We start from the raw sequence: 15,291 nt of genomic DNA, 5'->3' as shown, positions 1-15,291 counted from the left end.
CCTCCGTAAGCAGCCGCCGCCGGAGTAGAACGCACCCCGAAGTCGAACGCCCCCCCCCCCCCCCTCCCCGCCGTGCTTCACGCGCGACGGCAAAAGCACGCTCAAGCCTTTCCCACTCGCGCGTGCGTGATTGCGCCGCGATAGTCGGCTGGCCCTTGCAAGCTTTCACTCGCACATAAAGCCTACGGTGCGCAGCGACAATATTACCGTGTTTGGACTTTATACGGAACCTCACGGCGACGTCCACGACCACGGCAGATATGCGCTAGGAGTGTCCATATAATTGCTATCGCAATAAAATGTGTGGGGCTGAACGTCCCAATTCAGCACCAGGATTATGAGAGATGTCCAATGGGGGAAGAGGGGGAGGGGAATGCTCCGAATGAATTTGGACCACATATTCATCATGCACCGAGCATGGTACACGAGCGCTTCAGCGATGCGCCTCCATCTAAATGTAGTAGCGACTGCTGGGAATCGAACCCGCGAGCTCGTGCTTAGCTGCGGAACGTCATAGACATTGAACCACCGTGGTGGGCACAAGGTGTCCATGAACACATAGTTGAGTTCCTGTGCTATGGTAAGTTGCACCAGCAAACTCGTGGATTCACTGCATCGTTTTACTCTGGGTTATAAGAAATGAATGAAATGAAAGAAAATAATGATTAAAACGACTGATCCGTGAAATGCTATCTGAGACTATTGTAAATGCATGCACCAAATAGCCGTCGACGAACTGCGAGCGTTCAGAGCGGCATATTGTGGTGTAAGCTATGACAGACAGACAGAAACCGCGACTACAGCAAATTGAAGACTGGATAGAAAAGAAGAGCAAACAAATGTCGTGGGTTCTCAAAAAAAAAAAGGATTGTACTTACGCGTATTCGGATGAACTATACAATTAAGAGGCACCGCGCGGAAGAGCGCGAGTCTTGCAGCGCCTAATACAACGCGATAGGTGACGCAGTCCCTGGTACATGCTTCACTGGCCGCAATAGCCAGTGGGGCCCTGGAAGAGGGGCTCCACCCACAATGACCACGCACGGTCTTAATTTAAATAAAGTTGTTTCTCTCTCTCTCGAGGGACATTGGAATTTACTAATTTTAATACTCAGTTTATGGATAACTGATTGATTGTTTAGCTTGGCGTTTTTGTAAATAAGGAACCACTACGTGAAGATGAAATAAATGCTTTTATCGGCGGTGGATTTAATGTTTGATTGATTGATTGATTGATATCTAGCTTGGCTCCAGGGAATTCTTTTACGACTGTATGACTAGCTGACTTGAGATTAGAAATGATAAATGCATTGTACACTGTACAGTGGCACTAGTTGACTACGAGATGACGCAGTGCTGTGGTAGTTCTGTGCAGTGGGTCATGCCATCCAAAAAGCCCAGGTTCCGGCCCTCTTGCTTGGTTTAGTTCATTGGCTGGTTGATTTGACTGACAGGCTACTGAATTACTATTTGTTTTATTTGATGCGTCAATGTGGCTATACTTCTAGCTGCGCCGGTTCGCCGATGTTCCTTAAGCAGCGTTTCGGCACGGGCTACCACTTGCTCATCAACAAGACGTCGCCAAGGTGCGACGTGACCGCCATTGGGGATCTGCTGCGAAAATATGCTCCCAAGGTGAAGCTTCAGAGCAACTCGGACAAAGAAGCCGTCTTCATCTTGGGACAGATTGTCGCCACGCACCTCATAATCACCATGTTCAAGGTGATTAGTGCAGCGTCGTGCTTGGAAATGGTTGGTGAAAAAGAGGGTTCAGCCTGCTCGGTGCCAGCACGAGGCTGGTATTACGTATCATGCCACGGGCTCAGAGATTAAAGGCGAGCTGCCCGGTCTCGGAGGCCGTGGTTACCCTCTTATATAGTTCTAGAACCTCGCACTACGGATAATACGGCGGCGCTTTCCCTCGGCGTAACTGAGCGAACGCGCACAGCGAAAGATGAAAGCGAACGCAGAGCGCAGCATGAGACGAAAAGCGCCGTGCCGCGCAAGACTTGCCACGACCGTTACGAGATGGCGCCAGACGGCGCCGTCTACGCATCCGCGGACGTGGCGGCGCCGGCGGAGCGGGGTAAAGAAAAAGAAGAACCAGAAAGCTCGCCGCCTTCCGCGGCAGCGGCGGCGCCGGTAGAGCGGGGGAAAGGTAAAAAGAATCAGAAAGCTCGCCTTCTCGCATAGCGGTGGCCGCAAGCGTTTCTCGGTAAAGATTATGGTTGCATAAGCTGCAGTTGCCGAGAAGCGTCAACTGTGTGGCCGGTCCATATAGTATAGCGCCGCGCGTCGCGGCTCTGCCAGTTGGTGCGGTGATCGGTGCTATGCCTCAATGTATAGTGAAATAAAGGCTCGCCTTGAGCGGCGCTCTACTTTCGAATTATGGAGTAGCGTAATCGTCGGTGAATTTTTTTCGTGATATATTTTTCACCGGTAACACCACGCGACAATATCGTTCTCCTTTTTAAAGCGAAGCTTTATATGGCTAGGCGAAACGAAAAAGCGCCTGTCCATCGCTTGTCCACACAAAACTATCATCATCAGCGTTGGCTCTAGCATCGTCGTCTTCTTCCGCAGCTGGCTCGTTGGCGCACCTCGGGTTGCGCTCGTGCTCGTGCCACTGTTCGCGCGTTCATCGTCGTCGTCTTCCACAGCTGGCTTGGATGCCTCTGATGAGGAGAGCGTTCTCGTACTGCCCCTCGCGCTCCTGTCGCTGCTTGCACGTTCGTCATCGTCGTCTTCTACAGCTGGCAGGCTTTCACCTTCACGTTTTACAGACGTGTAACACTTGCTTATTTTTTCATCGTAATTTTGACTAGCGCACGTTAAAAAACCCCAGGGGGTTAAAATTAATCCGAAGCCCTCCACTACGGCGTGCCTCATAATCAGAACTGGTTTTGGAACGTAAAAGCCCACGAAGAAGAAGACTTTCTATGGAGACGACGACGTAGACTAGCGCGTTCTGCGAAAGCGGCGCGCTCGTCTTGACACGCTTCTGGGACTGATTACAACGGCCAGTATGAATGCGTTGCTTATCCGGGCACTAAACGGTCCCTTTACGGCACTTCTACTGCGAAGACTCTATTGTTTCAAAGACTTACTAATGTCTCGCACAATAGAGAGGAGTAAGACTAAAGGCTAAATTCTCACTAAGGTAGTCCATGCGCTGTTCAGAAGCAGATCTCCCCGAAAGAGCTAACGAACTTTTCCCCCCGATAAATGCCAAGCTCAAAGCTTAGGCATTAAAGTTAAAAAAGTAGTAGCCCCTCCCCTGTAGAGGAAATGGGAATAAGCGAAGCTTGTCGTGTGTATCTTCGATGTTCCTCCGAACGAAATGCACTGACGAGGACTAAGTTGTGCTCGAACTACAACCGGTCACACGCACTGCAACTGGCTCCGATGTTCCGGTTGAGAAACCCGCGTTGAATCCTCGCCGTCGCACCAGGGTAGTTGACGCTTGCTTGCCGATGCGTGCAACACCTTTGTCGGGTCCCTGGAGGGCTAGACGACGCTGACATGTGGCCTCAGCATCGCGCTCCCTCAACTTGGGCCCCGCGGCTCTTCGATGACCTTTCGCCTGGGCTTCGGAGGCCCCACGCTAGAACCGACACGTCGACGACGAGGCATTTCCAGAGCGCGTTTATTCTGGATGGATTTCTATGAAATTTCTTCAAAATTAAATCTGTCTGTTACGTAAGACATTGAATGGCTCATACCTTCTTAAACAATGGCTCGTACCCCCGTAAACGCGGCCTCCCCATTACGACAAGAGAAGTGAAATTCTATACTGGAATCATTAGAGGAAACGCAGCCAACTGTGGAAGCAGACGACGACGACGAACGCGGGAGCAATGGCACGAGCGTGTTCCTACCACCTGTGCATACAAAACTCTGTGCGTACGATGAACCGACAGTGGCTGAATCGATTAGCGTGGTTGTCTCGCAACCCGGTGGCCGGTGGTTCTAATCCACAGCCCGACGAGCAATCAGCTTACGGTATTTCACGGCCCATATGTACTTAAGGACGCCGAATAAACTCACTCCTCCTTGTTCTTATTATTGTTATAACATTACGTCATAAGAAATAAGAACAGTGTCCTCCGCCCTAACTTTCAGGACTTGGAGCAGCGCAGCGCTGACCTCGGCATCGAATCTCTGGGCGTAACAGTGACCTCGCTCGAAGACGTGCTCATCCGCGTTGGCGAAGAACACCAGCGCACGGCCACAGCCAGGAAGGACGAGGATTCTTTGATCGAAGTCCAGGGTGAGTCATACTGCTCCCTGATTCTTGGTTTGCGCAAGCCCATGGGACACATGCCTGTGCTTCATGCCACTCATTTGTAATGCGTCAATTGACAGTTTTATGATAACCTACGCATACGACTTGCATCAGCTATAAAACAGCTGGTCCGAACGCATCCACTGAACGCTACGAAGGGACTTGTGTATTACGTACGCATGCTAGCTTTTAAATTTAGCGTTGCAGCTAGCCTTTGGGTATACGTGTTAGCGCGGCTAGCGTAAGAAAATGATGACACCGAGGCCACGGCGTTCGATCCGAAATAAGACATGTTGCTTGTCCTTCATCGCGGCACCAAAGCATAAATGGCAAAATCATATTTCTCGTAGCCTTATCTCTACTTACGTATCAAGTTTTCGCAATGTTCTGTCGTCGTTGTCAGTGGCGTAGCCAGGGGGGGGTGGGGGGGGTTGGGGGGTTCAACACTCCCCCCCGAAATTTTTTCCGCAACCCCCCCCCCCCCCCCCCCCACTTACCCGTCCTTTGTTGTCGTCGCTTCGCGCTGACATAATTCATGAAACCGGTGCTACTATCACAATTTCATTCCTGGGCGCTTCCGTTTGGTTGGTAATTTACAGCGAATCATGTCTGCATATGGAAAAAACTGTCACGGTGTTTGTCAAGGCTTTGACACTCTATGAAGTTTTGGGCGAGAATATGGCGGCCGCATTCTGAAGCAACAGATGTGCAACAAATGAAGCAACAAATGCGGCAGCCGCATTTTAGATGATGGCGAAAACGCTCGAGGCCCGTTTACTTAGATTTAGGTGCACGTTAAAGACCCCAGGTGGTCGAAATCTCCGGTATACATTTCCGCCGCTTCCCTTCAGGTGCCGGTTAGGCCGCGCTCGCGCAGGATCTTAGGCTACGTTCACACTTGGTCTCGAAGCTGTAGGAAGCGGCAAAATCTTGCAAAAACCGCCCACCTAGGCGGCAAAACAGGCAGAAAAACAGGCTGCGAGCCAAATCAGTCTCGGGCCAATTTTTTCGCCATGGCGAAGCGGAAACGCGGCGGAAAGTCGTTCTGCTTCACTGCAAGCTACACTAGCATGTAAACAACCGGTCGTAAAATTGAACATGGCACTAGAAGTGTAGGCTGTAATGCTGATCGACGCGATCAAGAACCAGCCCTTGCTCTACGACAAGAGTGGCACTAAAACGTACTGTCAGCAATACTCGCGATAGTATTCAACGTCGCGCGACCGGAGGTGCGGCAACGAAGCCTTGGCGTGACCCAACTTCTCGCGCTTTTGCAAAGCCAGGCGAACCCACCACCGCCGTTTCCGAGGTGTCCGCGTCTTCCGTTTATTCATTGTCCATTTCTAGAAAACAAGTAGGTAGAACTATAAAAGCAATTTCTTCTTCCACTTCCACGGCAGACAATACTTAGGCAGATTCCTCGTTGGCGCTCCATAATTCTCCTCGCACGTGTACGGTATGTTGCAGAAGTCGCGGGGTGCTTTTCTCGTCGCGACGATAGATTGGGAGCGTAGGTCTCACGTAGGACGCGCAGGCTTTGGCGAGCCCCAACACAAGGGCCAGCCCGGGTATAAGCTGTGGTGTTCCCGTTGCCCCTTTGGTGTCCTGGAGGCGCCGACAATACGAAATGATGAAATGTTATTACAACTTGTAAATAAAAGCTATTAAAGAAATATTCTCACGCCTAGCACCAACCTGTGACTCAGCGCTACCGCGCCCGTGTGCGGAGAATTACGGAACGCCAACGAGGAACTTACCGAAGGTCGCAGATGACACGTGAAGTTGCGTAAAATGATTACTTTTGATGACGGTACGTGGGTCAAAGAATGAACATACCGCTCGACATAATGCGATAATGAGCGCCACCACGCCGACAAACGTACGCAGACGAGATGCATCTGGACGAAAACGGCAGCGGCGGCCGCGGCGGTAGCAAAACAAATGTGAACAAGTTGGACAGGCGCGGAAAGCATTTTTTGGCCGCTTTGGCCTTTCCGCCCGCTTGCCGCTTCCCAAGTGTGAACGTAGGCTTAGTCTGCGCGAGAAACGTCTCTTTTTTGCGATTGCGCCCCTACGGAAGGCTGGTAATTACTGTTGTGTTGTTGAATCACAAACCAGCAATTACGGAAGGCTGGTAGTTGCTGTTTCAGTTGTGGAATCCCAAACCAGCAATGTACACACGTAGGGGTTGATGACAGCAGTGAAATTCCACCGACTCGCAATAGAATGCACGAAACAGACAGCCGACAAGCATGAATTACTGCTGTGCGCAATACAGCGTAAGTAAACTCTTGTTGCAGGCGCTGACAGTTCTCGTCGGAGTTCACGCGTCCTGAGAAATTGATTATGTGCACTATGCACTGAACAATACCGGAGTTCATTCCTGCATCACTAGTACACCAATCAGTCGAGATTCTGTGAGGTACAAAGCCGCTTCCTGTTTGCACCGGCGTAAGTGAAGCAGAAATGAGTTGCACGCACTACTTAAAATGCGTACACATGCCATATCTATGCTGTGCGGTGAAATGTTCTGTACAATTCTGAATCTGTTGACGTAAAGGCAAATGACGGCTGCACGCTCGCACACAGCGGAAGACACAGCGGCCCATGCACTTGCCGCAAGAAATGCAACCCTCTCGTATGAGGGAGCAGGGCGACGAAAGCTTCGGAAAAAAAAAGCCTTACGCGTTTTTGCGCGTATTTAAGTTTTCTAGCGCAAAGACGCAGCGAACAAGCTATTGCTATGGGAGTAGGTAGAGCCTGGTCACACGTGCAGTTTCACGCGTATAGCCGTCCTTGACTTGTGAAACGCACTTCGCCCCGACGAAGACGACGCCATCTACGCTTAACGGAAATTAACAATTAATGATGTCTTCTCCGATCGCACGGGTCGTCTCAATGATGCGTTTTCGAAGACTGGTCCATTCAGTGGCGCGATGAGAGACCGTTGCTCCAAACGCCCACTGTACCTGTCGTACTTACTGTATTTACTGAGCTTACTTTACGTTTTACTTAATGTCTTCACAAGCACACGCACACGCGAGGGGGGGGGGGGGGTCCCATGTCTTTGATATACATGTATAGAGTGTGCTTAAACTACCAACAGTTATTATCGATCACGTGACCTAGAGGAAAGCAGAAGCTTGCCCCCCCCCCCCCCCGAAAAAAATTTCTGGCTACGCCCCTGGTCGTTGTTGAAATCAGCTGTAATTTCTGACGCGACCTAGCCTAACAAAGCGTGCCACCGTTACTGCTGAGGTGCAGTAATTTCTGTATATATAGCTGATGGGCGCCACCGCATTTGGCGTTGGTCATCCGTTCGCCATGCTAGCTACCCTAGCCATGCTGGATGGCCTGGCTAAAATTCTAATCGAAGACATGCGTATGGCGTGGTCGCAGCAGCCAGAACGCTATACTAAAATTGTCTAATATGGGGCCAATGCTACAGCTCACGACGCGATATAACACCCACAATACTCACTATAGAATGGGTAAACGCAGCGGGTGAGCTGTTTCATGGCGAATGGTTTGAAAAATGAGTCAATCCATGCACTGTATTTGTAATAATAAACGCAGTACTGGCAACTCCTCTTGTCTATAGAATGACGGCGTTTCACACGTTTAGCCGTGCTTACGAGGGTCCTCATAGTGCAATATTAGAGTATGCTTGCTCTTGGCCACAAAAAAGAATTAATTAGCAGACTGCATGGCAAAGTATGATAATTCTAGAAAATAAAGTTTTGTAACAAGGAAAGAGTTGCTCCCACTAGAGGAGTTCACGGCACTTCATGTGCTCTTAGGATGCGGGAGTAGAGCGGGTGAACTCAGCGTTTCTTGCTTGGCAGAGCATTAAAGTGGAAGTAAAAGACGCTGCATTACATTGTATAATATTCGCTGTCTCGAGTACAAACCAGAACAATCAAACATGTTTTATCATTATCAGCAGTGCCAAAATTTGTAAGTTTACTCACATTATTTTACAGTGTAAATTGCTCTGCTTATGTGACACATACAGGTATACTGGTACGTAAACGAGAAACGGACAATGACATTGCGCGTTTCGTGTTCATGTGTGAGTGCCCTTGTCAGTGGCCTTGTGTGTCACCTAAGCAGCGCTACTTACAAGCTAGCCCCTGTCGAAACGCGTCCAAACCATATTTCGGCCAAAATATCAAGACTGCAAGGCTTGGGACCACTGTCCACATCCGTGTAAGCCCGTCGAGATGATGGTACTTTCTAATTGTTTTTTTTTGTAAGTACTGGATGCTTCAGCTCGGAGGACATCGCAACACCGTAAACAGACCCCGTAGCCAAGCAGTTTGGCTATGAGCCTCACGTTCGGGCGCCAGCATTTCCCCCGCGACTTCTAGATGTTTTCGAAAGCACTCGATAGAAATGTCATCACAGGACCACACCGAAAATTAAACCGTCTCTATTTAGGAGTCATGTGTCTGAGCTGTGCTTTTCTTTATTTTAGAGCACAGCTCTTAGGCGCTCATTCCTACGGCGAGCGTCGGCGTCGGCATTGTTCCTCGTAACTGAGCAAACGAACACAGCGAAGGATGAAAGCGAACGTGGAGCATACTGGGAGATGAAAGTCGGTGCTAGTGAAGCGAAGACAGCGCGAGGAGGAAAGCGGAGGAGGAGGGTGCGGCAAAAGCGTGAGAAAAATAGCGTAGTGCCGCGCAAGACGGGCTTTGCGGCATCGTCTGTATGGAAACAAAGCGCTGGATGAGCGGAGGTCTGTCTGCGGCTGCTGCTATGAATCGCGCCCACGCGTCACCCTCGCGCCGCCTCTCGCGATCTCCCCATTAGCTAGGCAGTGGCGGCACACTTCGCTCCGTTTGCAACGCATCGCACGAGACAGATTGTCCGCGCCAGCAAATATATCGCGAAATGAAAACGCGTATACAGCTGCGCTCAAATTTCACATTTTGGAGTATCGTCATCGTTGGTTACTTTTTTTTTTTTTTCGCGTGGTGGTGTCCACGCCAAAGGTTTTTCTGTGAAAAAATGGTTATTGTGGTGCCGGTGCAGGGCCCGTGTTGAAGGTGATGGCCACCACAGTGTCCTCGGAGCCCAGCCTCGCGATTCGCATGTGGGCCGTGCTGGCCAAGCGTGCCTTGTGTGTCTGGCGTCAGAAGAAGCAGCCGCTGTTCAGCTGGCTGCTGCCACCGCTGCTTCTGACGCTGCTTTTCTCCCTCGAGCATGTAGCCTTGATCGGCAGCGACTGGGACGTCGAACACTTGGGCGACACGCTCTTCTACACCTTTCCAGGGGTGCTGCGAAGGGGACAGGTATGCGAGACACGCGTTCCACAGCGACATCTAGTGAATCGCTTCGAGCGTTTACAAATATCCAAAGGCCCCTAGACGAAAGACATACAACCTTGACGAGGCCTCCTGTACATCGGATGAATTCGTTGAATCAACACATCAGGGGCTGAATTCACGAAGCTTTTCGTTCATGAGTGATGTTTCCCAGTGGCTGGCAACCTTCGGTAATAATAGGCCCCTCGTGAATATTGGCTGGCAGTTGCTCTTACGAACTGTTCTAGAGGAGTTCTATGTGATTACGAACCCTGGACTGTTATGCAATAAGGCCCGAGTATCGCGAAACGTGTAATATTCGGTGGTCTGATAACGCGGGAGATGCGTGAGCTAAGGCTATTAATACGTGAAATCCAACACAGACATGCCTTAAATGGCATTGACCAAAAGTCACTATAGGGCGTCATCACATGGGCGATTGAAAGAATTAGGCTCACATGGCCCACGACAAATCGTGCAGCAGACGCGCAAAAATGGTTAGCTAATACACAGACAGTGCTTTAGTTTTGAAAATCATAGGTTACCTTTCGCCCCAGTTAGCTTGGTACTGTGAGCTTTTTGCTCTACCATAATGAGGATAACTGCATGGTTTGTTGCACTCAACATTAGAGTTATAGTTTAGCATTTGAAATCAAACGTAAACTCATTACGTACGTAAAGAAATAGCGTCGACCTCACTGCGCATGCTCCGAACGCTATTGGGTTGCTCTGGTTTACGTGCGCTATGATAACGAACGTTATTTGACCAGTTTACCGTTCGTAATGTATACGGACGCTCAGAAATAGTGTTGTCGAACATGGTGACACCAACGGCTCCCGCTTCAGCGTGAATTCGCGTGACGGCCACGCTCTCACTCATGTTCAGGGCCAGTAACTATTGAAATGGGCTTTCACTTTCTCTAAACTCACCTGAAACGTAAGTTATGAGCGCATAGCGCGTCCAATTGCCGAGACCGTTCGGTGATCCGGCGCCCGTAGGCCTAACGAGACACCTCCCCATAGCAACAACAGGATGGCTGCTAATGGATTGTCTTGGCTTGGATATGTTTGGCATGAGGCACCAGACGGCGCCCTGTTTTATAACTTCTTTGCGTTTGCGTTCCCGTACGGTAAACTAAAGGCCTTGAAAGAACGCGCACCGTAACGTCCCGCAAAGGTGCTTACGTTTAACGTACGTAAGGCGACAAACGCCATTCTAGAACTGTCTATTGTCGCTTGTATAAATTTCTGGTTGTATGACACACACACGCACACGCACACGCACACGCACACACACACGCACACGCACACGCACACACACACACACACACACACACACACACACACACACACACACACACACACACACGCACACACACGCACACGCACACGCACACACACATAGAGGCTCTGGGATCTAACTCCACGGGTTGCCTATCGCTTCAACGCGTGCCGGAAACTTGAGTTTACGCGACGTGCAACACCGTAGGTGCGCGGGACGACAGCGCACATTAAGCGACCAGCCATCTCGTCTCGTCGCGCGTTTGCACGCGCCGCACATTTCCTCCAAGATACGGCGCGTGGTCCGCGTATACCCGTTCGTCCGCGCGGACAGCCATGCGTAGGGAGGTTACCTGCGTACCTCGCTTCAACGTGAACGAGGCGCGCCAGAACACAGCGCACGCGCAGCTGTCACCTATCTCGGTCCGGCTAGCCTTCGAGCCTACCGCAGATTCCCTCCAAGAAAGGACGCGCGTGGTCGAGCTCAGCCGGGCCATGCGCAGCCGCGACAGGAGTAGTATTATAGGTGGTAGAAGCGAAAACGCGCGATACCCCCCCTAGCGCGCGCACATCTCTAAGCTTCCCCCATTGCGCGCGTAAAAAGTCCGCACGCAGCCTTCCCGGGTTCCTCCATTGCGCGCGCGACGAGACGCCGCGGCACGTCTCTGTGAAGCCTCCGTGATGTCGGAAGTTGGCGTTACTCCGCCAAGTTGGCGTTACTCCGCCATCTCCAGTCAGCTGGCTCTCCTGGACCAAGCCCAGCGAGCCGCTCAAGCCAGTGGGGCCCTGGACTAGGGGCTCCACCCACATTTTCCTTCTTTGTTTTGCCTTTTCCCGTTAAAGTTTACTCTCTTTCTCTCTCCGCCATCTTGTTAGGACACATTCTGCTCTCTTGTTTACATTTCTCGCCTTCGACGCGCAGTGATCCGACCAACGGATCCAATCGTGGTCTATCATCGCGATGCCGTTGTTAAAGTCATTTCGTCCGAGTAGTGTGCTCTATAGTTGAAAGGACTTCATAATGAACTCCGCAAATTAGACGGGGAAGTCGCTTCCCGCTACTTTTGCCGGCTTTTCTGAAAATAAGTCTGTGCATTCTCACTGCACGGCAAGAATGCGCAGGCGATGAACGGCAGCGCACTTTACGCACATCCCGATGCATCAGCATATGGCTAGCCCATCTGCAGAGTACAAACACGTATGCTGGTTGTGGCCTGAGGAGTGGTTTTGTTTCATTGAACAAATTCCGGGCGGCCGCGGTCCGCGGCGATGTGACGACCCACAGCGCGCCGTCGAGGAAGCCAGTAGAATAACGTCGTTACGCGTTTGGATACAATTGACTTTGGCCTGAGGTAGACTGTTCTCATGGTAAGTGAAGCTTCAGGGAAGCAAAGTTATGTGGTATCCACGGCGCGGTGGGCGGCAAGTATGCTCGTATAAGTAGGCGTGCGGCTCGCTCGCGCGTTGACAGGGCCTAAGTGCGATCAGCCGTTTGTTGTGCGTGCAGGCGTACGTTCTTCTGTCGAACATTGTTCACTCTTGCACCAAATCCGCCAACCTTCACTTCTCTGCGCTCCTAGGGCACACCGATAAGATAGCTGCGGTAAGGAGGATTCGTCGTTTAATTCCTTACAGCAGCTGCTTCTTTCCCATCCGTTCACATGGCTGTTTTGCGTGCCACAAGTGCATCGTCCGCTGTCAAAAGCAGGAGCACATCACAGCTATTATTGACCTGCACGGCGTTTGTAGTACATGTTCTGAAGCATAGCGGTTTCAGTATGTGATGGCACGTTGGCATGAATCCACCGAAGACGGCAAATGTACTCCCATGGTATATTGAGAATAACACGCCACGTCCGTGGTTCGTTATGTCGTGTACAGCGTTGCAGGCGCGCTTATATTACGCTTTTTATTTCTTCCAATCCCAGTTAGCCACAGCAACAGCCGGCAGAGTACGGTCTGGATAATAAAGCGAAACAACACGAAGACTAACACAAACCTGGACACACGACGCCTTGGTCACGGTACGAGACCTACGGAGCAGCACACGCATGAGCACACATCACCATAACAAAACTGCATTGTGCCCCGACAACATACACACTACAGTGAAAGATACTACGTGACCTCCTAGAGTCTTTTCTTCTAGCGCGCGGACTGGGTAGGGCCACTCCTCATTTTTTTCCTTCTTCCATGCCGCCGCAGCAAGCCGGGGGGGCGCTGCGAGCGCGCGACCGGATCAGATGTGCAGTGTTTCGGCTCCGTCGTTTTTCGCACGGAACCGCTAGCCACCTCTTCGGACCCCTAGGAAAACCTTACCACCGTCTCCGGAATGTGATCCGGTTCATCTGGACACCACTTTCTGGCAAGTGGACCCATCTTACTACTTTCTCGGGCATTTTACATCTCGACGCCGGTGGCGGCCCAGCTAGGCCTACTAGCTATGGCGCCTCCCGGCAGAACGGGGAATCGTCCCCAAACTACTCCCGCACCTGAGGCGGACACTTACGCCGGTTACGACCCCCACGGCATGCTGTGGACAACCATCCAGACCTCGGACAGCAGACCGGAGCTGCCCCAAACCTTCAAGAGCACCGCGCTTGCTGCCGCGGTGGCAAGACGAGAGCGGGCGAGCGGCGCAGCAATTGCAGCTGCTGACGCGGCAGCTCAAACCGGTTCCACAACACTCCCGTCGCCTGCGACGCGCTCCGCGGGCCCGCAGCAGGGGAAGAAGAAACCCACGTGGCAACCTCTACCTCTGCCGAAGCCGAAAACGACGGATTTCGTCGTCGTCCTGAAACCGCGGACTCGATTGTCCCTCACCACCGTTTTCCCCGAGAACGGAGCCGGCAGCGCGCTCATCGCCCACCTTGGAGCAAACGCCAACCGGCTGGTCACAGTAGTGATGGCGCGGGACCAAAACCTCATCCTGGCCTACACCGCAGACCCGCTTATTGCGGACAAACTGATTGGCGAACTCACAGTTCTCTCCTCTGTCGGACCGGTGCCCCTTTTCGGGTACCTACGCGCGGATACTCAGGACTCTTGCTACGGAGTGGTGACAGTGCGTAGTACCGACTCAGAAGCCGAACTTCAACAACGTCTCTACTGGGCGGAGGGCGAGATCCTCCACATCCGGCGATTAGGCACCACCAACAAGGTGAGGCTCACCTTTTCCGGCAAGATCAAGCCCAGGTACGTCACTTACGACGCCCTGCTAATCCTGGTACATCCGTACAAAAAAACCATACCAGCATGTAGCCAGTGTGGATCTGTTGGGCACCGCCCCGACGCCTGCCCTGGCCCTAAGCCGGACCTCTGCGGCACCTGTGGCAACACGGTGCCACTTATGGATGGCGCTCGCGCACCTCACGAGTGCACACCAAAATGCGCTATTTGTGCCGGACCCCACGTCACCGGGGACCGGAGCTGTAAGGAGCGCTACAGGGCGCCACCACCCAAATCGCCCACTCCTCCACTGGAGAGCCAACCCGGCCCCACGAAAGGCAAACGCCAGCGACCACGGAAGCCGAGGCCGCCCGACACCCGGGCTTCACAGCAGGTGACTCCATCTCCTGCCACCAAATCTCCTCCACCCCCGCATCCTGGAGCGGGGACCCCCGGGCCTTCCAAGCGAGGCCTCACTCCGCCGGGACCTCCCACCGAGAGGTCTCCATCGAGGCAGCGCCCACCTGCCTCCTCCACATCGCACCTGCCGCCACCCGGACTCCAGCCTGCTGCCCAAGGGGAACTGACATGGGCTGCTCGCATCCGACAAGGACCTCAGGTGAGCGGCACGGGTACGGCAGCCTCCCCACCCCGTCCCTCCCCGAACCCACCCAAACCACCCACACCTCCCACTCCCTCGCGGGAACAAATCGAAATTCAGCAACTTAAGGCCAAAGTGGCCTCGCTAACACAGGCAATGGAGGCGCTCGTGAACCGCTCGCCCCCACTTCCTACCTCGACACCTTCCGGGCCAGCACCGGAAGCAATGGACAGTGCCCCCTCTGAACAAAGGGACTGCACGGCACTCCTAGCTCCGATTGAAGCGCGTCTCAGCAACCTGGAGGGCCAAATGGCCTCCATAGTAACCACTATCGAGGATAGACTCGCTGCTGCTATTCAAACTGTATTCGACCGCATCCCGGCCATGATAGTCGCCCAGCTGCCCCAAATCGTTTCCAGCACCCGTCGACCCACCACCAAGCTTAAACGGGTGAATAAATCGCAGATGCAACGGCCACTACCTCATATGGCCGAGGCTGATCGGCAGCCTGTCAGTTTGACTGCAACCCCGGATAATAGCCCCAGAACGAGCAGCGGAGCGCCTATGGACCTCTCTGCTCTACTGGAAGCCACCCAAAATTCTAATCCCCAAGATGGCGGGACACGGCCCTAAATCACGCCGCACCC

General features: G+C 52.4%; 2 protein-coding genes across 2 annotated transcripts; both read left to right on the top strand.

Annotated features, from left to right (window-relative positions):
• Positions 1-1,514: 1,514 nt before the first annotated feature.
• LOC125943521 (phospholipid-transporting ATPase ABCA3-like) lies at positions 1,515-10,489 on the top strand. Its single transcript, XM_049662877.1, has 4 exons — positions 1,515-1,722; positions 4,123-4,270; positions 9,323-9,582; positions 10,481-10,489. Exons 1-4 carry the CDS (start codon positions 1,525-1,527, stop codon positions 10,487-10,489), a joined length of 615 nt encoding a protein of 204 aa, XP_049518834.1. The 5' UTR covers positions 1,515-1,524.
• A 2,829-nt stretch (positions 10,490-13,318) lies between these two features.
• Positions 13,319-15,277, top strand: LOC119440345 (mucin-2). The gene has a single exon (XM_037705264.1). The coding sequence runs from the start codon at positions 13,319-13,321 to the stop codon at positions 15,275-15,277; it is 1,959 nt and encodes a 652-aa protein (XP_037561192.1).
• The last annotated feature ends 14 nt before the right edge of the window (positions 15,278-15,291 follow it).

Source organism: Dermacentor silvarum, chromosome 2 (genome assembly GCF_013339745.2).
Source record: "Dermacentor silvarum isolate Dsil-2018 chromosome 2, BIME_Dsil_1.4, whole genome shotgun sequence".
In the NCBI taxonomy this organism is placed as follows: Eukaryota; Metazoa; Arthropoda; class Arachnida; order Ixodida; family Ixodidae; genus Dermacentor; species Dermacentor silvarum.
The sequence above is the reverse complement of the archived record's forward strand: the minus strand, read 5'-3'. Positions and strand labels throughout refer to the sequence as shown.

Coding starts and splice junctions, on each gene's coding strand:
- LOC125943521 (XM_049662877.1), top strand. CDS start 1,525: ATGTTCCTTAAGCAGCGTTTCGGCACGGGCTACCACTTGCTCATCAAC. Junction 1,723..4,122: donor TCATAATCACCATGTTCAAG/GTGATTAGTGCA, acceptor CCTAACTTTCAG/GACTTGGAGCAGCGCAGCGC. Junction 4,271..9,322: donor TTCTTTGATCGAAGTCCAGG/GTGAGTCATACT, acceptor GTGCCGGTGCAG/GGCCCGTGTTGAAGGTGATG.
- LOC119440345 (XM_037705264.1), top strand. CDS start 13,319: ATGGCGCCTCCCGGCAGAACGGGGAATCGTCCCCAAACTACTCCCGCA.